Source organism: Anabrus simplex, chromosome 9 (genome assembly GCF_040414725.1).
Source record: "Anabrus simplex isolate iqAnaSimp1 chromosome 9, ASM4041472v1, whole genome shotgun sequence".
Lineage (NCBI taxonomy): Eukaryota > Metazoa > Arthropoda > Insecta > Orthoptera > Tettigoniidae > Anabrus > Anabrus simplex.
The window spans coordinates 89,888,881-89,913,117 of record NC_090273.1 but is presented as its reverse complement, the minus strand read 5'-3'; the positions used below and the strand labels follow the sequence as shown (position 1 = coordinate 89,913,117).

The following is a 24,237-nucleotide window of genomic DNA, read 5'->3' as shown; positions in this document are numbered from 1 at the left end:
ACCAAGTGCCTTATCCAAAGCTGGAGGTTGGTGACCTAGTCATTGCCCTCAGCTAAGCCAGGAGTCACTGTTCAGCCATCCTGAACTGGAATTTACTTGCAGTAGGGAGCCAGTTTCTTTCCACTTCTCCTATTATTAACAACTCGTGAACTACTTAACTTCGAAGATTTCATGTAAGATTTCATGGGATCCGCTGTTCCAGCATTTTATACCATTGACCCACAATATCAACAGTCATTTAAAGTTACAAGTACCGGTATGCTTTATTTTAATTTTTTTTCTAATCATCAGTGTTACTGTGGGGAATGTATAATACAAATATGGGAATGAGAAAGATGTCCCAGGACTTGAAATATTTATTATCTCAGCTGTTTTTCTATACTGAGTGTGAAAAATATTACAGAATAAAACCTACGTGCAATATCCACTGGCAACAATATGATTTGTTTATTCAATTATTGTGTAGTTTCCCAAGACTTCACTGCTTGTCTGTAAAGGTACGAAATGACTTTGCTTATTCAGTTGCTGGATACCATATTCATTAGAATTAATACAAAAATTAACACAATACTCTTCAACAAATATTTGTATTCTGTCACTACTACATAATATGTTTAACTTATGTTGACATGATGAGTGTAGATAATTTTCTTTTTCATACATTTTTCCAGGATTGCCTAATCAGTAAACATATTTCCTCATAAACTGCAGTAGTTTATATTAAATGTGTACTAAAATTTATTGTTTTAACATTCTGTTTTGTTCAGGTGTCTGTTTGGTAATGCTGTTAATATGCATATGCTGTATTCGACGATGTTGTCGCAAGCGACGTTCCAAAGACGGCAAGAAAGGAAAAGGTGGAGTGGATCTCAAATCTGTTCAACTCTTAGGATCGGCATACAAAGAAAAGGTACCCTGGGAAAATGGAGATGTTAGCATGGTTACATTAGAAATGAATTCTTTTACAATATCACTTGAATTAACATGAAACAAACAGATCATTTCATTATACACAATTTTCCCACAGCACCTCAATTCACATGTTTATTGCAATTTCCTTACTGGCATCTTACCTTCTAGTATGTTTCTCATTGTCGATCACAACTAATTTAATATTCTTTCTTCCATAATCTTCTGTCTCATGGTATCCAAGATTATTTTCACCTACCAAACATCCTCTATTTCCTTTTCTGAGGACTAACAGTGATAACAGATATCAGCTAAATGGAGTGAAAAGTTAGGTTGTAAGTTTCACGAAGAAGAAAAGTCCTCTCAGTTTTAATTACTGTCTTGATGGAGTGTAAGTACCTCATGGGGATCACTGAAAGTATATAGGTATTAATATAAGGAAAGATCTTCATTGGGGTAATCACATTAATGAGGATGGGTTGTATATAAAGGTTATACACCTCTTCATATGGTTATGAGGGTGGGATCCTCATGAGGATTACTGGAAAAGTTTCAGAGGAAAGCAGCCTGATTGGTTCTGGGCAATTTCTAAAAAAGAGTACTATTAAGAAAAATGTTGCAAACTCTGGGCAAGGAAGACTTTGGAGCAAGGAGTATGTTCCAAGCTATCAGTGAAGAGATGGTTGGAATGACATTAGTAGATGAATAAGCTTGAATGGACACCAAATTTAGTAACTATCTCTTTATGTCATGGAAGTATTCTGAAATAATGTTACAACTGCACCACACTTCCATTGAAGATGTAGGAATTACTTATTGCACGGATAAACTTCAAAATTCCTCAAAAGTGACCACACATAAAAAATACACACACTTTTAAGCTAAAACAATTATCAGACAGATTAATTACCAATGAAAAACAGTGCAAAGAATGCACAGAGAGTGTGGGATCTAAGAACAAGCAATGTGTAGCACACTGTTGCCAACCATTAGCAAAATTATAAAACAAACTACCTTGTTCCAATTTTTTCATGCGGTACAGTACTTCACTCCTCATTTCCTAAGGATGTATGTTCATTCATGCCCAGACTTTCTATTAGAGCTAACAGCAGAACTGTAGGAGGATTCAACCAGCCTTCAAGCTGAAACTAAACATCAGAGCCAATAACTTAAGGCCGGTCTCCACTGATTAACATTTAACACCAACATGTTAAATTTAACATGTTACAATTGACATGTATATTGTGTTTGTGTCTTCCAATTGACTTTGCATGTTAACTCAGAATGTTCAGGTTAACACTTTTAACATGTTGGCGTGTTTTCCGCTCCAAGTGGAAAACATGTCAAGTCAATTCGTTGTTCGTGAGATGTTGGCACAGCTTCGGCAACTTCCTTTCCGTTTCTATGTCAACAGATAGCCAAACGACGCAAACGACGTGCTTCTCGTGAAGTAGGATTATAGTTACAACACTCCGCAACACTCATTCTCTTTGTTATAAGCTACAAATACAGTACCAGTACCGGTATGCGTACGCGTGTCGTTCTGTCTGCACTATACTAAAATTTATAGTCAGAAATGGGGTGGAGATTCCTTTACTTAATTAATGATATAATAGAAAGGCCTTGTTTGTAGGATGTCTCATCAAAGGAATACAGAGATAAAGCGAAGAAAGCCGACAGTTTCCGGGAACTCTATGTTATAATTATTCCCGCCAGTGCATCGAAAAAACCTAGCGTACCTCCGCTCCCAGTACAGTCGAGTATTGCAAAAAATCAGAAAAAGTCTGAAGTCGAAGGGCGGGAACGAACGAAGTTTATACTTCATAGTATCTTGCTTTTGAAGCAATGAGCATGATGAGGGGAGGAAATGTGTCTAATAAAACTGCATTTGAAAATCATAACAAGAAGCAACAGTGGCAATAACAAAGGCCAAATCTTTTTCATCTGAGTCCATTGTCCTTGTTTGAAAATACTAGACACCACTTAAATTTATTACCATATACTGATATGATGAACTACCTACACATAAACAAAGAAAGTTAAGTTTAACATGTTTATTAAGTGTGGACATAATGTTAAATGAAACAGTATTCAACATTTAACATGTTGATGGTGGCACAAGTTAACATTTAACACTCTTAACATTAAACATGTTGTTGTTAAATGTTAATCAGTGGAGACCGGCCTTTACATCATTTGTCCTTTGACCTCAAACATCAGACAGTCTATCAGATCAATCCAGTAGCCTATTATAACTTTATCACCATCCTGTGATCTATGTTCATACAAGTGATATTCTAATTGATTAATTTCATTTCCATAATGCACAAGCAATTTGTAGAAGTATACCCCAAGTATTTTCTTGCATGACCTTTGATTTCAAATTCAATTTCAAATAGTTACATAAAATAAATTTTACTTCATTTTTAGGTCATTAGGCCAATCTGATAATATGAAATGAATTAGTTTTTAGAGCTCATGCAATTTTTATATTCCAATGTGGCCTGTAGCCAGACAGAATGTATCAGTCAAAGAATCCTTCAAAATTGTGATCTAGCACCCTAACAAGATTTTGAACGAAGAATGAAACTATCACACTTTGTACCAATCAGGCTCAGAAAGGAATGGGTGATAACCAAGAAAAGTAGGTCCAGAAAGAAAATTAGAAGGCCACATGTTTATAATGCTCGTCTTTTTCGTGTTTCCTACACAATTTCTCTGGGCTAACTCATCTAGGTACTTTGCCAGTCCTGACAGTATTAGATTTGCAAGGTCTAAGAAGTATTTTTTAATAATATCTTTAATTTCCCTTTCTTATTTTAACCCAATATTATCTTAATTCCAAATTCCACTTGAACTGAATCACATCACTCTTTTGATGATCATAAACTTGAAGTTTACAAAGGGCTGGAATAATTATAGTCTGTTCAGTAAACGGGATACTGTATGTCACAGAATGATTAAAATGATATAAGAACATAATGCACTGCCTGACAAAAAAAAATTGAAGCACCCAGAAGAAATGGTCGGATATCAATATAACTTCATACACGTACACATCAACAGCTGGTATGTAAATGATTAGAGTTGCAATTCTCTGTGAGAGGTAGAACCACCACCAGAGTGGATTAGTGTTGTTCATGTTTAGTGTTGTTACCAGGTCTGGTAGGGTATATAAGGGGCACAAATAGCTTCAGATGCTGAGTGATCTTTGTGAGAGACATGGAGATGCCACTTACTCATGTGAGACAGCATTACCAGCACCTGATAAAAGTTTAAAAGGAGTCTCACTGTGGGTCTCCATTTGGTCAGCTGGTCAAATCATGTAGTTGCCAGATTTGTCGGGCATTCGGATGTGATAGTGGCCCAGTGTTGGACTTCATAGGAACGTGAGGAGGCATACTTGTCATAAAGGTTTCAGTTGACCACGTCTGACCACCACGAAGAAGGATCACCATATTGTACACCGAGCGCCTTGTAACCCCTTCTAATCTGCGCCTGCCAACCAAAAACAAGTAATGGACTTCCTGTAATATTCTGTGTCATGCTGCACCATTGGTCGGAGACTAGCAGCAGCCGGACTAGGGAATTACTGCCCCATGCACAGGCTACCATTCATACCACAGTCTTGATGAAGGAAATGCAAGATAAAAACAGCTGGATAAACATGGGAAAGAGAAGAGATCAAAAATATAAATGTGAACACACATTGAAAAAGATTAGGAGCACAGGACAAACCTAGAAGAAGATTAGGAGCCCACTGGGCCAAAATAAATTATGGAAAGGAACAAATAATTGACAAAGTCATATATAAATTTATAGGAACACCAATTTTTTCATATAATAGTGGTACTTATCAACACAAAATAAAGAAATAACTCACCAGGAAGGAGTTGTTGTTATGCTGCAAAACTCAGCATGCAGTTACATCTCAAGCAGATAGTCAAATGATGAGCGTAATAACATGATTAATTGAATAGTCTTGCCACCAGAGGCCATGAACGTAGCCTATGTAAAGGCTCATAGAGGTTACTTGTATGCAGTAACATACTGCTTCGACTTGTGGGAAACTAGGTGACCACTCAATATGACACTATAATATAATCAAAGATTTTGCCCAATTAACAGAGTTTGAAAGGGGCCACATTATTAGAATGCACAAGGCTAGTTGGTCATGTTTTTGAATCACCCTACATCTAGGCCATTCTGATCAGATTGTTATAGGTGTTGATACCAGTGGATGCAAGAGGGCATGAAGACACGGCAACTACGCTAAGGATGTCCTCGATTGACCACCAGGAGAAAAGACTGTCTGGTCCTCTGACAAGCACGAACAGATCCAACTGCTAACAGTGTCCACCATCTGGGAAATAGAACATAATTGTTAAGGCCCTTTGCTTGTTCAAACCATCTCCAGATGCTTGGCTGAAGGAAATTTAGTCTCAGAGCTTCTATTATGTGTTTGTCATTGACAACCACCCACCAGTGTGTCTATTTACAGTGGTATGAGGAATAACAAACCTGGACTGCTACAGGCTGGAATCAGGTTGTCTTTAATGATGATCAAGGTTTTCTTTGTGCACTGATGATGGCCATGTTCATGTCAGGAGATCTCATGGTGAGCACCTCTATCCTGTTTTTGCTGTGGCATGACACATCACCTCCATTGCTGGTGTGCTGGTTTGTGGGTGCCATCGCCTACGACAGTCAGTCACCTCTAGTAGTGATAAGAGAGGACACTGACAGCACAGTGACATGTACAGAATATCCTGCGGTCAAGTGTGTTAACATTTATGGCAGGGCATCCAAGAGGCATTCTCCATTAGAAAATGCCCACAGCAAGGGTACCTCAGGAATGCCTTTGCAAGTTGGCACACTTCTGCTGTCTGCCCAATCACCAGATTTAAGTTATCACCCTCTGAACATGTCTGAGGCCACTCGGAGTACCAACTTCAGCAGCCTAGGAGATTACACGATCTAGATGACCAGTTGCAACAAATATGGACAAATGTGCCTCTGGATACCATACAAAACTTGTATGCCTCCATATCTTTTCATATTACACCTTGTATCCAAGCTAGAGACAGATCCACAGGATATTAGAGTCCCTTCAAGAGTTTTTCACAATAAACTATCCTTTGCTCTGATACTGCAATCACTTTAATTACATCAAAGTTACAATCATCAATCAGTCATATCATGTTTCATACAAATGTCTCTGTGGATTAGTGGTAGAAATTTGACCTTTGGATTCCCAGATAGTGGGTTCAAACCCAGCAGAGGTAGTCAGATTTTTGAAGGGCGGAGAAAAGTCCTTTTGGCACAACATGTCATACGATGTTGGCGTGTAAAAGATCTCTGGTGACACATTTGGTGTTTACCGGACAAAATTCATTAAATCTCAGCCACAGACGCCCAAGAGAGATTCGATTTACTCTGTCTGCCTTCTAGTAGGCCTAGAGTAAAGCAGAATGTCAAAATTGATGAGCAGACAGCCAGATGGTGTTAAATTGAAATGTCTGCACATGGTAGCTGAGGCCATATGATTATTATGATTATTCATTTTTATATTTCATACGATTCTGACAACTCCTTCTTGGTGTTTTTCTTTCATTTTTATATACAATGAGTATATTTCTCTATAGAGGATTTCATTTGTTTCATTCATTTGATGCAGTAATCATCCATGCTTTCACCAGAGCTATACACAAAAAAAACTCCATAGAAAGTATTGTAGTTTATGAGCATCTAAATGGTTAAACATTATTAAGCAAAGAAAACTTATTTTTATGTAGACCTTCAAGGATATTAGTATATTGGGTTTGATTTGATAAGTATGATCTGACAATTTGAAGTTCTGTGCTATACTTTCCTGCCAGGTTCTCAGACTTCTCAAGCACTAAAGAACAGGCTATTAATGTTGACTCAAGCCTCTTATATTAAGCAGCAACAACATTTCTCTATTTCATCCCAAGATTACTTTTATACACTCAGTATCCTTGTTTTAAGGCCTCCCCTAAGAGTGATATCCTGGCTACAGGCCTAATTCTGAGCATGATATTTAAAAATAGAAACTTTAAATTATGTATAGGCTTTTGAATTACTTTAATTCTACTTACTTATGTATTTACAGGCTAGTTTATGGTTAGATTGTTTTACAGCTTAATTAAAAAACATAAAATGCTTGAATTAAAGTTTAAAAATAAAAGTCTGCATTTCAACTCAGTTGCATCACTTCCTATATGCAGTGTCTTTAGCTTAAAATTTTTTGCTAATTTCCAACACTGTAGTAATTATGCACATTCTTCATTTATATATTCCTTCCTTCTTGAGAATAAAAGGTATATTCAGCTGTCGAGTTTAGTTACATAACAACTTTCATGGCAAAATTCTGTACTATTTTAAAATAAATTTTAATTTGTACAAAGTAATAGTCCACAGGCAAATATCAATTCCTTTTTCTTATATTTTTGAAAAGAAGAAAGGAACGAAGTATTTAGCGCATTAGCATGACAGATTATATTGCATGATATGCCTCTAGATGCAAGTAAAGAAAGGCATTTTTGATCTAGACCATGTTATGCAAACACACAGGGAATTTCTCTGAACAGCTTATTATGTTTAATTGTTTAAAATATCAACAGATTCTTTCCATTACAGAAATAGTAATGTTATACAAAGTAACAGCGGTTGATCAGCAGTATCTTCTCTTCCGCCAAGTTTCCAAATAAATAAGGATATCTGCCTGAATAGGATCAAAAGTCCAAGATATTTTACAAATCGTATGAGAATTATTTCTGGCAAACAAGAATCAAGTACCTCAAGCAAAATTTTCAGTTCAGAATTAAATTTGCTTAAGAACTGAAATATCCAGTAAAATGAAGACTTCTCCCATTTTTCTGATATAAACAGTGAGCAAACAAGGAGAAGAAAACACAAATTTAGAAAGTGTTAAAAACTGAAAATAAGGATTTCTTAGGTTGTATCTTGTACTTTACTTCCAGTAGCCAACTTTCTGGTTCCTCCTCAGCATAAGTTACAAGAAAATATACAAATCTCTTCTACTTTTTTTTTTTTTATGGGCACAAAAATAGTTGCAGCTATTATGATATATCCAATTTTTTTATTAATGCTATCATGACTTGAAATATTATAAACAGTAATCTTTTGGGATTATGAAGTATATAGTAATAGAAATTGCTGAAATTCCTGATACTTTGCAGAGATCCTTGCATTGTAAATTTTTATTAAACTTTGGTTGTAATTCCATAGCAGTTTCTAGTGGGTATTAAGTCTTTATAAAACATCATGAATGTATCCAATTTGGCTTATTTTGTATGGTATGAGCATAAAATGTAAATCATGTCAAGGCATATTCCATTAACCTTCTTCTTAAATTAGACGTACCTTGCATGAAAAGTATTTCATGTTCAAGGTGTCTCAGTTTATAAGAGGTGTGGTCCTTGTTATGGTCTAATTTCACTCCTAAATCAACAACTGGTGTACTTCAAATTATTTAAACAGTAAAGTCAACAGAACTCTGATCAGTTAGATTCTTATTCTCCTTTATGAACTAGTTGTTACATTTTCTTCCCTTCTAAGACATTTGTTCATATAACAGTCAGCAACTACCATGCAGGACAATAACATTGGGAACAGAAAATAACCATTCCGTTAAGATACGTAAGTCTGATAAAGATGATGACAGGGACTACAAGGATTGCTAGTGCATGTGAGCGCAGTGCAGAACATCAGAGTGGTTTTGGTCTTGTGTGATGAGGCGAGTCACGTGTCTGCAGGTGCAGCCGGATATGGAGGAGCTGACAGAGAATGCTGAAGAAGGTGCTGATGAAGCAGAAAGTAAGCAGAGTGAAGTGAAGCTGGGACGTCTCCAATATAAGGTAATGTATTATAATATTTTTCAAATTTTAATTACCTTTATCCAGTGAGCTTCAAACTACAAAACTTTTTTTTTTTTTTTTTAACATTTAAAATCTACATTTAAAATCTAGATTTTAAAAAAAGGATTACATTATCATTAAGCCTTTCAGCATTTGGTTTACTCTATTACTCCATTACATAAGCCCACAGCCATATCACTATTACATGTACGCAGACTGAGAGTCTGCAACCGTTTGTAAACTTCCTTTCCTTTCTCATATCCATCTTTCATCTATTTTGAATACTAATTACTTTACTTTGATTTTATTCAATTTTAAAATTGATACATGAATTGTACTTTCATGAGCATTTCCATTCTTTAGAATAAATTTGAAATACTAGTGAACCCTTGCTGCTCCGCAGCATTCCTTATAAATAGATCAGATAACTCACCTTGAAATACCTTTCGTAGTCATATTGTTTTGCCTGCACTTTTCAATATAGTTTAATGAACATTTAATCATCATCACCATCATCATCATCAATGTCCCACTCCAGTCGCCCAGGTGTGGTTATGAACATTTAATACCGGTACATAATAACTGATTCATTTGTAACTTAGTTTATATCACTCCTTTCCATACAATATTCTTTGTGCTTCGACCATTTGGCCGTATCAGGATCTTAATATTTTCGAACGATCTTGCCCGAGATAGTGCAATACAATTGGCTGTGGCTGAATACTGGTTCAAGTAAGTAGACTACCCAATTTTTCAAGCGTTTGTCCCTGCATTTTATTAATGGCCAAACAGAAGGCTCGTCGACTTGATACCTTCCCGTCTGTACGTATGTCGACCGTTTTCTCTTAGCAGCATGTAAGTTATTAGGAACGTCCTACCATCTGTTGAGAATATTCAGAAGCTGGGGAAGATCAGAGAATCAAAGAGTATCTAGCAGAGAACAGTATTCTTCCATCTTCAGAGGAAGTGTATACTCTTTGGCTTGACAGGTAATAATCATTAATGAAAGTGTTAGTCGCTTAGCAACCTGCTAAGTACAGAATGTATTGGGGTTAGGGTAAGCCTTCGCCTGCAATTATTGGAGTGTCATATAATGATTAGATCTCAAAAATAAATATATTACCTTTGAATTTTCAATAAATGCAAGATTTTTCCTGTACTATTGAGATGATTTGGAAGATTTTAGTAAAAACCACACTTTTTAACTCCCTCTGGTTTAAGAGCTTGAGTTTTGTTAAACATACACATTAGCATTTTATATATATAGATTATTACAAGAAAATCATGCAACTTAGGTAAATCAGATGTAAATCAACATAATTAATCTGAACTACAAACAAGCTAGTTTTTTTTTTTCAAGTATAAAATTCCTAATATATTGTGAAACTTCTTCTTCTTCTTCTTCTTCTTCTTCTTCTTCTTCTTCTTCTTCTTCTTCTTCTTCTTCATTTCCTATTTCCAGTCTTCTGGGTTGGGTTGTGAATCAAAGATCTCCACAGTTTTCAATATCTCCAATGAAAAAAATTAAAACCACAGCCTGTTTCCAGTCATTCGACCGGGTCAGGAATGGAATAAATGAAACCCCCATCTAGCGGCGAGGATAGGAATTATGCCGGCTGCCAAAGCCTGTCGCACTTCTCTGGGGCAATGATTAATGAATGACAGATGAAATGATATTGGAGAGTGTTGATGGAATGGAATATGACAGGGAATACTGGAGTACCCAGAGAAAACCCTGTCCTATCCACCCCCCACTTTGTCCAGCACAAATCTCACATGGATTGACCGGGATTTGAACCACAGAGCCCAGCGGTGAGAGGCAAGTGCGCTGCCACCTGAGCCATGCAGCCTCTTTTCTATCTCTCCACCAATTCAATATTTCCTCTACGCAGGCAAGTCAATAAGCATCTACAATTTTGCTCTACCAAGGAGGAACAGCGTTCTGTAATCCTTTTTTTGTGTTCTGAGTGTGTACCAGGAGCAGAAATTCATAGAAGACTTCCAGCACAATATGGAGACAATGTTTTGTCACAGCTAAGTTTTTACCAGTGGACTGAATAGTTCAAAAGGGGTCACACGAGCGTGAAGGATGAGGAAAGATCCGGGCGTTCATCTGCAGCCGTAACTGACGACAATATTGAACAAGTGCATGATATGATCCTGAATAAGAGAGGAGTGACTGTTTTATGATTTTCCGCTCTTGGTACACCCTCAAACCACAAAAAATGTATTATGGGACACTGTTCTTCCTTGGTGCAAACAGAGTGTGGCGTGGCCATATTTACATTGCAACAGCGCAAGCTGTACTAATCTGATAATGCTGAAACCTACCACAGATGTAGACAATGGTGCCATCTAGTGGTTGATGAGCACACAATGCCATAGAGCCAACCTAAAGACAATTAGAGCAAAATTGCAGGAACCCATTGACTTGCCCCGAACTTTTACTCCTCTCCTGTCTATACTCTCCTTCGCTGTATTAATCCACCCACTTTCTGGGCCTTCCCTGTGGTCTTCCTCCTATTATTTTCTCTGTAAATACTCACTTTGGAAGTATATCCTCTTCCTTTCTCATCATGTGTCCATTCCATTTCAGCTTACTGGTCTCCATCTTGTCTTGCAGTTCAGGAAATCCAATTTGCTCTCCAATTTCTAAGTTTCTGATGTTATCCCTTTGTGTCTTCCCAATTATTCCTCTAAAGAATTTCAACTTGGCTGCTTGGATTCTACTTTCATCATGTTTTGTTGATGTCCATGTGCCAGTCGTATATGTCAAAATTGGTGTGTAACACACTGAGTACCAGTAAAGACTTTTCTTGCATTTCTCTGGGACATCCCTATTCCACACTATACCTCTCACACAGTTGTAAAACCCATTGGGTTGTTGGATTCTCTTTCCAATTTCTTTGTTTCTTTTCCCACCTTCCGTAAGTATACTCCCAACTTCTAACGGTCTTTCAACTAATTCAATACTTCCTCTTCCTTCTCTATTACCTTTCGTCACCACTACTGTCTTACCCTTCTCCACACTTATTTTAATTCCATATTCCATTATCTCCCAATTCCATACAATAACTTGTTCTTGCTCGTCTATTTCATCTTCTTCCCATATTACTATGCCCTCTGCAAAGTATAAGGCCTTTGTCTCTTTGCTTCCCATTCTTTGTTGTACACTCTTGTTTATTTCATCCATGACTGTGATTAAGAGTGGAAGGAATAATACACTTCCTTGTTGAAGTCCTGCTTCTACAATGAGCCAGTTTGTTTGTCCTATCTTAGTCTTCACACTACTTACATACTTTTCATACATGTGAAACATATGTCATAAAAATGTTCTTGATAAATGAAAATAGAAGTGAAACTAATCTCGTGACCAGTTCAATTACCATGCTTTTTAAAAGCCAGCATGATTGATTCAGGCTTTACTATTCATTGCTTGACACCATATTGATCATATGAGGGTCATTCAAAAAGAAATGAGCTGGAGGCTATAAAATGGGTGCACACCACATGACAACAGAACGAGCACGCACATCCATTGATCGTCCACTGCACCCATGGTCATGCTGACAACAGTGAAATGGAGGTTTCAAAAGAAGATCAAAAGGGTGTAGAGCGTTTCCTGACAGCAGAAGGAGAGAGAGGAATGAAAATTTATCAAAGAATGGTACAACTGTACGGAGAACACTGCATTTCCATTGCAAGTGTCAAGTGCGATTCAGGTAAGGACGGAAGTCATTGGCCGATGATGCAAGGTCTGGAACGCCACACCGCATTACCGATGCCATTGTCCAGCAGGTGGATGCCCTCATTATGCAAGACCAGTGAGTTACAGTAGCAGCCATTGTCACAGAAGTCGGAGTGAGCATTGGAAGAGTTTGCGCCATCATTAAGGACAGATTGAAAATTTGCTAAAAGTGCACCTAATGGGTGCCTGACAGTACTCAACCAGCACAGGAAGCATGTCTAATGGACCCCTCTCTTGAACATCTGCTCATCTGCTGCGCTATGCCAAGGAAGGGAATGAGTTCCTGTCACGAGTAGTCGCTGGAGATGAGATGTAGTGCCATCACTTCGAACCTGAGTCAAAACGACGAAGTCTCCAGTGGAAGCATGCAGGGTCACCACGACTCAAGAAAACCAAGGTGAGCTAAAGAAGGCTCTGAGAGGCAAACGATTTAACTTGGGCGACGACGTCAAGCAGTACATTCGGAACTGGTTTACAATGCAGCCACAGGAATTTTACAAGAAGGCCATTCACTGCCTTGTGTTGCAGTAGGACAAGTGCCTCAACAGTGCTGGGTAATACTTTTGAAATAATGGTACAGGTTTTCATTTTATAGCTTCTGGTTCGTTTCTTTTGAATGGCCCTTATAATTTGCGTTTTGTTATAGCATTCATTGCACAAGTGTGTGGCAGCATGTTCAAGGTAGATGTACAGATGCCTTAAAAAATATAGTATATAAAATTAGGAGATAGTATTGTATAAGTTCCTCGTAGGTACATCTTTCTCAGAGACAACTGAATCTGTAGATAGAATGGTTGTTGTGGATCTCCACATGGTTTGTATCCACATGGGAAGTGAATTATATTTTGAATTATTTATTGCTCCTTTGTTTTTCATTTGTTCCTTCATTATGTTTTTAGCACATTTTTAGCTTGTATTATGTAGATTACTTTAACCCCCCACCCTTATTTCACTGAAGATGGTTCAAACGAGTCGAAACATGTTTGAATTTTATTGCTCCATCTAATGATGGAATTATGTTTTGCATTGAATTAGGCTAAGAGGATACATTTAATTTTCTCCTTTGTAAAGTGAAAACTGTCAATATGGAATGATTCCAATTTCTTGTAATGCTCATTCTCTTTCAAGTGAGTTTACTTTTCACAGTCTTCTTTGCACTGGAAATTTGTTGGTCTCTTTTCCTTCTGATCACAGAAATTACATCACCCTCAGATTGATTCTATTCCAGGCCTTGTGAAGGGCATAGCTTGATTGTCGTTGTGATGTAATGAAGTTGAACGTTCGATTTCAGGTAATTGTTGAGGAGATTGGCTAGGACCTTCAAAAGAAATCTTTCTTTGTAACTGTGTTGTTGGAATTGTTGGTGAAACTTATTTAGATATTTATATCAGTAATATTTAACAAAGAGAAGAAAACAACCAAAGTCCATCGTACTGATGTTCTTGTCACAGAGTAAGTGCATTTCATCTCATCTAAGGCCTCTATAATTCAATGCTATGATGTAAAGTAACTCTCATTACAACTCATGGAGGGTTCAGAAAATACTGTTTCCATGAGAATTAGTATGAATTTATATATATATGTGTATTAGTAATAAAATTTGATTCCATTCTCATGGTCCTTCATGTTCATAGTGTTGCAATTTTCATAAATATGCCTGTACACAGGCTGAAAAAAAAAAAACTGATCAAGAAGAACCCAAAAATTCTAACACTGAGGCTTCTTCTGGAAATAAATAGAGACTCTTGCTTCATTAGACCAACAGTAAATTTCAGAAACGCTTCTAGTTAAAATCAAAGCAAGATATAGGAAGAAAGGACATCTCTCAAGAATGATTTGGAGATGTCCAGTCAATTAGATGAACCATCATTATGGTGTTAATGACTAGTGTCGTTTCTGTTTTTGTCCTACTGGCTGGAAAGTTGCCCTATTCTTACCATTAGCAAGCTGGCATGATAAGCACAATATCTAGCCAATCCAAACTCATGCTACATTACTAATTGCCCAAACATTGACAAATTATGAGGATTTTTAAAAGGGACTACCTGCATTTTGCAATGTGTCATTCCTACTAATGGATATGAACAGCGTAATAATTTTTTTAGTACATACACTTTGAAACAAGTTGCTTTTTTTTTTTTTTTTTTGATTGAAAACAGTCTTAAAAAGTAGTCGTCACATGACATTTCAGCAAACTCTTTAACAAAATATGTCATCATATAGTATGATTGTCACATCATTGCACAGTTCATTTAAAATATAAATCAGGTATGAGAATGAATGAATGAATGAATGAATGAATGAATGAATGAATGAATGAATGAATGAATGAATGACCGGGCGAGTTGGCCATGCGATTAGGAGCACGCAGCTGTGAGCTTGCATCCGGGAGATAGTGGGTTCGAACCCCAGTGTCGGCAGCCCTGAAGATGATTTTCCATGGTTTCCCATTTTCACACCAGGCAGATGCTGGGGCTGTACCTTAATTAAGGCCACGGCCACTTCCTTCCCATTCCTAGGCCTTTCCTATCCTATCATCACCATAAGATCTAACTGTGTCGGTGCGACATAAAACAAATAGCAAAAAAAAAAAGAATGAATCAATCAATCAATCAATCAATCAATCAATCAATTGATCAATCAGTCAGTCAATCAATCAATCAATCAATCAATCAATCATCCAGGTGGTAGATTCCTTATCAGTTCTTTACCCAGTATTTTCTTAAATGATTTCAAAGAAGTTGGAAATTTATCAAACAACTTCAACTTGTTCATATACATGAACAACTTAAGTGGACTCAGCCTAATCAGGGCTGCATCTCATTTGAAAACCATGGAGTTGTCCAGTATATGTTTGCTTATTATATGTGATAAAAACATTCTAGTGTAATTTAATACATTTTATGAATGACCAGGCGAGTTGGCCGTGCGATTAGGAGCACGCAGCTGTGAGCTTGCATCTGGGAGATAGTAGGTAAAGGTTATTCTGCCCGAAGGCAGGCCCGAACCTCCGCAGAGGTGTTCCTGAGCCGGAGTTTATGTGCGGTAGGGTGGCCAGTTCCTTTCCGCTCCTCCATTCCCTTACCCCCACCAACAGCACGTGGCAACCCATCCAACTTCTGACCACGCCCAATGTTGCTTAACTTCAGTGATCTCACGGGATCCGGTGTTTCAACACGGCTACGGCCGTTGGCCAGGAGATAGTATAAAACATTTTATTACATTTGTATTTATCTTACATAAATCTACAGGAAGGTTCAGTTTGTCTATAATAAGAAACTTTTCCCAATGAAGTTATCACCCAACTCAACATATACAATAATATTAACTGAATCCATATTTTTTTCTTCTAGCTGGAGTATGACTTCAACTCGAACAGTCTAGCAGTGACGGTGATCCAGGCAGAGGACCTTCCTGCGCTTGATATGGGAGGGACATCAGATCCATACGTTAAGGTGTATCTCTTGCCAGACAAGAAAAAGAAGTTTGAAACCAAAGTGCATCGGAAAACTCTCAGCCCAGTCTTCAATGAGACCTTCACGTTTAAGGTATTTTTTTCTGTTCTCTTAAATCTTTAAGTTCATCCAGTTGTAGTCAACTAATTAAATCTGACTAACAATAGATATCCTAAAATCACTGTGATACTGACAATGTAATAGAAACAAAAGTAAGTACGGCAATATACGAAAAATATCATAACACTGCTAGTAATCACCGACTAAATACATTTTCACTCAACACATATACAATGAGAAAACACTCAAAATATATACCGTACACAATAATGTATAACCTATCTGCGAAACAGTATCAATATGTTGCAATAGATATACAATAGCTTGCTACATCAACAACTGACTGTCTGGTCTTGGAACTCGCTTACTGAACAAATCACATACAAAATACACAGTGGTTTACATATGACCTGCAGTTGCGGTGTCAGCATAACACAGCAAGACACTGAATATCAACAGATCACTCTACTAAACACAACTGATTTACTGTAGCAGTATTAACAACACAAGTCCAGAACTCTCCTTCTAGACAATTCTGCTTTCTTCAACATAGTATTACTAAAAGATACCTGGAAGATTCTATGAAAACATTGAGAAAGCCTTGGTGAGTGCCTGTTCTAGAATTATCTTGAAACAAGTTTGTCACTATAGCACATAACCTAGAATAATCTAGAATATTATTCTATATATCTTTGGTACAAGAATTTTCCAGGGCTCCCTTACATTAATATACACAAACAACTGGGGGTTTTCCTGAGCAACAGTGATAAACATGATGTAACCTTAACCTAACTTCCCTTGAGTTGATATACATTCTGTAACTAGAGGTTCCTTGAATGACTGAACACATCAAGGATTATTTACTAGTAGAAAACATAGCCTAATCCATAATACATGAGCTATATACAGCATGACTAAACCTAAATATTGGGTCCAGAAATATGTAGACACTCTTTGATAGTTAATATCTTTGGAACAAAATGACATACTGTTGCAATTCTTGCACGGTAGCGTAGTCCATTGTTTTCTCAACAGATGGTGAAGGTCACATGAATAACGCGACAATCTTGGCGTGCATTTTCCAGCAGATGACAGTGCAGCAATGAATGAATTAGGATTGTCATTTGAATAACGCAAGGCCATATTGAAGTGATACTGGAAGTACAAAAACATGGAGGTACAACGGCAATGGTGTAATATGTATGGAACTCAGTCACCAACGTACAACAATTTATCGTATTCAGGATGAATTTGAAGCCGACGGTACAGTTCAGGATGTGCATAAGAAAAGTTTGGCTGAGTAAAAACATCAACAAATCCAGCTTCCAGTGCTGTTGTGTTGCAACATTTTACTAGGCCACCTCAAAAATCTGTGTATCAGGGTGCATGTGAAAGCGGGGTAAGCGGATCAACTGTACGATGAATTCTGAAGGCTTCAAATTGGAAAGTGTACATTCCAAGATTGCTACACAGTATGAACAAAGATAACCCAGATTGAAAGATGAAGTACTGCAAGTGGTTTGAAGTCATGCTTCGCAAGCATGAATGGTTTGCAGGGATGGTTATCTGGTCTGCGAGGCGCAATTCAAACTCAACGATACTGTAAACCACCATAACTGCGTGTAATGGGCTCCTGAAAATACTCACATTCACATGGACAAACATGTTAATCTACCCGGTGTTAATGTGTGGTGTGGTCAGTCATCGCGCAGTTCAATTGGCCCATTCTTCTTTGAAGGTACGGTAACTGGTGAGGGTTATCTTCATATGCTGTAAACATTGATTTTACCTGCCATCTGGGAGGTGTTTGGAAATAAAAGATTTTACCTTCAATAAGGTGGCACTCCACCTCACTACCACAGAGATGTCAGAGCCTACTTAGATGAAAATCTACCTGGACGATGGGTAGGTCGAAGAGGAGCTGCTGAGAACCCACCACGGTCTCCAGACCTTAAACATCTTGACTTCTACTTATGGTGGACCTTGAAAACTGAAACTTTTTTGACAAGAACCAGCTGTACTGAACGAGCTATGAGAAACCATTGAGGCGTCCTGTGCAGCTATCACACCGGCAACACTGACAGCCGTAGTTCGGTCAGCAGTTCAGCGGCATCGATGATGTTTGGCTGCTAAGGGGGTCATATGGAACACATAAAATAACCTTCCCCCGTGCAAGAATTGTAACGGTATGTCATTTTGTTCCATTAATAATGACTACCAAAGAGTGTCTACATTTTTCTGGACCCCTCTGCACATAACCTAACCTATTTTACACAAAAATTCTTTTCAGTCATGCCTGCACATAATCTGACTTGTCTGACTCATTGGCTGAATGGTCAGCATACTGGCCATCAGTTCAGAGGGTCCCGGGTTCAATTTCCGGCCAGGTCGGGGATTTTAACCTTCATTGGTTAATACCAATGGCCCAGGGGCTGGGTGTTTGTGCTGTCCCCAACATCCCTACAACTCACACAACACACATAACACTATCCTCCACCACAATAACACGCAGTTACCTACACATGGCAAATGCCACCCACCCTCATCGGAGGGTCTGCCTTACAAGGGCTGCATTTGGCTAGACATAGCCACACAAAATTATTATTATTGTAATCTGACTTGTGTCAATTTGATGCATTATTAAGTCATGTGTAGAAAAACAGGAAGAAAAGATACACATTGACAGGTCAGTACGGGAAGAGGAAGCAAAAGAAAGGGGAGACAAGGACAACCTCCACATCTTCATATACTTTCATCTTCTACCAGATGTACTGTCTCCTTATCAATTCCAATTCTTCTACAACCATGTCTTCTCAGCCCCTAAGAGCTTGTTCCTGCACTCCAGCTTCATCAGGAAGATGGACATCAATACTCATTGAGGGGCCATCTGATCTTAAGTCTTGGTGAGGAGTGTAAGGTAAGAAGAAAGCTGTAAAAACAAAGGAAGAAAAGGAGAGAGGGGGATAAAAATGAAAACAAGTGGTAAAGACTAGGAACACAAGATTAAAACAGAAAGAAAAAAGGGTCCCAGTGGATCAATATAAGTAATCGAAAGGAACCAGCCAATGACAAGTCACGCATAAAAAGTAGGAACATGAAAAGGAACACATAATTGGATAGACATAATGACAGGTCAGCATCCAAAGAAAAGACAAGAACAAACATGAAAACACATAAAGACAGAGACAATTTCCACATCTTCATATACTGCCATTCTCAACAATGTATAAAATGATTTTCAAATTTGGTAAACCGTTCATAGATTATCTACAGGCCTTCGGGCTCAGCAGCGGTCACTTGGTCCAAAACTCTTGCAGGGAAAAGAAATTGTTGCAATTTGAATACTAGATAACTAGTGCTGAAGCTCCAGATTTGATATGTAATAACATAACTATAAATTGCTAATTCCTGTAGGTTAAACTAGAGCCTTACCAACCTGGATGTTGGCCATGTGGTCTTTGCTTTTAGATAAGCCAGGGGCTACTTATTAGGCATCCTGAGCTAGAGGTTAGAGTGGCTTCTATTCTGACCAATAGCTTGTGAATTACCAGTACTGGTACTCATAGAAGTGATGACCATACTCAATGTTGCTTAACTTTGGAGGTCTCATGGGATCTAGTATTTAAGCATTGTCCACTTTTTGGTTATTAACCTTTAATTTTATACTACCAGTATCTCATTAATTACCAAGGCATTTATATAGCAGTACTCTCTAGGTATGCCACAGATTTACAAAGAGCATCTGACAGCCCTATAGAGTGAGTAAACAAGAACTCCTTGAGCATTCATAACAAAAAAACAAAGGTTATGAAGTTCAGAAAAAGAGGAAAAATCACCAAAATAGACAATTTTACATGCAGAAACTCTATTCTAGAAATAGGAACCTCCCTTCAAAGGTTTAGGAAAACACTCCAGACCACTGGCTCAACCCTTACTCTGTACGCAAAAGAAAGAACAGCTGCAGCAACAAAAGCAATATGTGACATATTGAAACCACAAAAATCTTTCAGTAGGAACAGCAATGGTTCCCTTCAGACTCAAAGTAGTACCTAGACGTGCTTCAAAAGAGGTAGTGCCTGAGTTACAAAAACTCTTTCCAGATGGTGAAAGTGTTCTTCAACAAGATCATGCACCATGCCACACATCAAAAAAGAAGAAGAACAACAACAACAGAATACAACTAATCTGGTATAAACTTATTGTACCTAACCTAAGGAAACTAGAAAGCCTCAAAGTAAGATATTTGAAGCATATCCTACAAATTGGTCGAGGAAAAAAATAACAATAAAGTGTAAAGAGGTGATGTATAAGATGTACTACTATCCATATGCAGACCTGGATACTGAAAAACAAGACAGGAGAATAAAATCTAGGCCAATAAAATTTTTAAGAAGTATGATAGAAAAGACAACAGTATACATATGGTAAGAAATGAAGACAACAGGAAGGAAATTGGAATGGAAAAGTTTTACGACAGAATGGAGAGGGATGAACTTAGATGGTTTGGACATGTTAAGAGGATGGAAGAGGGAAGGATGCCAAAGCAGACGATGGAGATCCAGAGAGAAGGAGGGAGGGCAAGAGGGAAATCAAGGCTAAAGTTGTTGAAAACAATCAAGAATAGTATACCTAATTAGAAGAAACTTGGATTGGAACATAGTTAAGGAGGAACAATGGTGGGAGGATAGAGGAAAATGGAAATGTGCTATACATATCCCAGCCCGGCAGGAGATGGATGAGGAAAATTGATGATGATGATGATGATGATGATGATGATGATGATGATGATGATGATGAAAACAATAATGTCCAAGCTTAATCCCTTGATAGTTGATGCTTGGAATAAGTGAAACTCCCTCTATAAAGGAATAAGTAAAGTTTGATAATAAAATATTATAAATCAACATTTTCCCGTACATGATTGTGTTGTTTCACTGCTATAAGTAATGCGTTCTACACAACATATTTTCATGAAAACCATTTTTAAATTTGTTTGTACTTTATTTACATTCAATATACAGTAGTATGCAAATTAAACTGAACAAGATACAGAAAAGTTTTCTCAGAACAAAAGTCTTAAAAACTACTGAAAATCAGTTCTTCAATTACAGAATGTCATAACTTAATACTTTATTCCTTTGTTCTTTAAAACAGCATTGTTCTACAAGAGTGCCTGTGAACTCTCACAATTAACATTCAAAAGACTAAGGTCCTAGCACAACCTTCACCGGGCACAACCCTCCCACAATTCAACATATCCCACTCAGATGCTTCATTGGAACAGGTAGACAACTTCTCATACCTGTGTAGTACGCTATATGTGTGCTGTAACTGTAAAGATAATGTGGAGAAGAGAATTGGTGCTGCCCATGCAGCATTTGGGCGACTATCGCACCAGGTCTTCAGGAGCAAAGATCTGACCGTGAACACGAAGCTTATGGTGTACCAGGCTGTTGTCATCTCAGTATTACTGTGTGGCTATGAAACATGAACCCTATACCAACATGACGTTAAAAAGCTTGAGCACTTCCACCAACAAAAGCTTTGAACCATCCTTAGGATCAAGTGAGGAGACCATATCACCAACCTAGCTGTTCTTGAAAACACGCTTGCTGATAGTATCGAGTCATCCATCATTGGTGGATAGGCGGATGGGATATATCTTCCGGAAGGATGATACAAAACTTCCATGTCAGACTTAATTTGGTGAACTCTTTTCTGGTACCAGACCTCATGGAGGTCCTAAGAGGCACTATAAGGACCAGTTTAAGCATACTATGAAGTTGACAGGTCTGAATCCACAAACCTGGGAATCGCTTGCTGAAGATCGTTCAACCTGGTGATAGATCATCCCGGATGCTGTCAAGACCTCTGAAGGGAAATGGCGCAGTTATAAAGAGGTGAAGCGACGGGCACGAAAAATTAGGGCAGCTAAACCACGCCCTCCTCCAACAATTCTGTGTGATCGTTGGTTCCACACTAAGACTGGACTGTTTAGTTAAGGTAAACACATCCACAGACAGCCTTGAGTTCGGAGTTTAGTGACATGGAAGAAGATTATACTCGGAAACGAGTTAAAGCCGACGATGACAATGAAAACAGCACTGACACATTTTGGCATAGATTCCATCAAACTTTTGCAAATATACTCAATCCCTTTACACTGACCTATCCTCTTTTGCCACTCTCTTCTTAAAAATGGCCCATAAATTATCAATAGGGTTGATATCAGGCGTTGCCTATGAGATACACAAGGCCGGGAAATAGGAAGCAATTTGCCGCTGAAAAAGCGGCCTGACCGTATTTACGGCTTGGCCGCTAGATGTCAGGTTTCCGTTCTGTTCTTGGCGGACTTTTAACATTGTGATGTGCGGACTAATAGTGATGTTGTGTTGATTTTGGGCAATTTATTGTCAGTATTTTTTCTGTCGGTGTGTGTATGTGAGGTTGAGAAGATGGTGAACTGTTGTGTACCTCTTTGTACTTCCGATACTGCTAAAAAGCAAGAAAATGTGACGTTTCATAGTTTCCCTTCGGAGCGCGGTTTAAGAGAGAAGTGGAGGCAAGCTATTTCCAGGCAACGTGATAAAGTAGGATCTCTTTGGGTACCTAACAATTCTTCTCGAGTGTGTAGCTTGCATTTTAATACGTCAGATTTTAGTGTAAGCACATCAATCAAGCAAATTCTTCCCAACAAAGTTCCTTCTGTTTTTAGTGTGTACCCTGTTCATAAACAGAAAAGTAACAAGCGCAGGAAGGATCCAGCTCCCAGAAATGACGCACCATCAAATTTTTAGTAGAATTTCTGATTCAGATAATGATATATCTTGAGAGTGAGAGTGGCCGAGGAACAGACACACTGTGAAACCTGCCTACAAGGACTATCATCAGCCACCAGTGATAGTCCTCTAGCACACTTAATAAGAATGCAAGATCGGGGTGCCCTACGGTATCTATAAAGAAAGTTCGTGTATTTCCTAAGAATCATTTTAAAGTTCACATGTTCTGCTTTATGTTACTTGGGAAAAACAAATCTCATAAAGAAACTAATTGTCTATGTTGTGCCAAAGTTCCTGCAATGCTTTAACTGTACTAGTTGTTGTGATCAGGAAAGACTAGGTAAAATAATACTGACAAAGTTTCTAAAACCAATTCTGGACAATCAGGCGAAGGAAATTTCCGATCAGGATGATGCGTTCAAGAATTTCAGAGGGAACTCCTGAACCGCAAAGTGCTGAAATTGTGATAACTTCCTGCATCTCACGTAAGCTAATCTTATGTATCGGTACGTCATACATTATAGATAATAGTCTATGAGATTAAATGAATCGTTCCTTGTGATCATTTGAACATTAATGCTGCTGATATGTATTTGTCTTAATTGATCACGAAGTTTTCGTGAATTACTTATTTCGTCTTAACATAGTGTGAGACAAAGGCCTACGTTCTAGAAAATAAGTCATACAATTGCTCTTAGTCTACTTTTTATCTTATATCTGTTTGGTGTCCTCTGAAATTAATAGTTTTAATTAAATTTTATAGTTTTTCGCAAACCAACGTGTTGCAATGAGCGGGCGAGACAGAATAGTAAAGAGAACTCTAGCGGCGCTTGTCAGAAGTACCTCGAGGACAAGTTTAGAGTGCTGTATTTCCAGGCCTTGTGTATCTCGTAGGCACCGTATCAGGTGACCTGCTGGGCTAAGGGAGCACTTCTATGTATTCTTATTCAAAGATTTTGTTGACCTTTTTTGGATGTGTAGCATGGTGCATGATCTTGTTGAAGAACACTTTCGCCATGTAGAGAGAGTTTTTTGTAACTTAGGCACTACCCTTTTTCGAAGCTCCTCTAGGTATTAGTCACTGTTCCTCACACCCTTAACGGGTAAGTTAAACATTCCCAGAACATCACTTTTGGTGGATGTTTAGGTGCTTGTTGAATATCAGCCAGTGACATTTTCTTTGATGTTTCCTTACACATGTAAAGAACATACTGACCACAAACTTTGAAATGGCTTTCATCTGAAAATACAACTTTCATCCAATCTTCCACAGTCCAGTCTTTAAGTAGTTTAGCCTACATCAATCACTTCTTATGCATAGCATCTGTCAGAAGCTGCTTCTTTTCTGTTCCGAGTACTCTTGTTCCTGCCGCAACAGTCAGCGG

The 24,237-nt window shown here is 38.0% G+C and overlaps 1 protein-coding gene across 4 annotated transcripts in view; it reads left to right on the top strand.

The window, feature by feature from the left end:
• The window catches only part of Syt1 (Synaptotagmin 1), a 327,591-nt gene that overhangs the window by 188,558 nt on the left and 114,796 nt on the right, over positions 1–24,237 (top strand). For 2 of the 4 annotated variants that reach the window (XM_067153882.2, XM_067153879.2), the window contains exons 4-6: positions 768–910; positions 8,715–8,810; positions 15,912–16,106. In XM_067153882.2, coding sequence (XP_067009983.1) covers positions 768–910; positions 8,715–8,810; positions 15,912–16,106 — 434 coding nt within the window. Of the gene's footprint in view, positions 1–767; positions 911–8,708; positions 8,811–15,911; positions 16,107–24,237 lie in introns of all 4 variants that reach the window. The other 2 variants (XM_067153880.2, XM_067153878.2) reach the window with 1 other exon arrangement.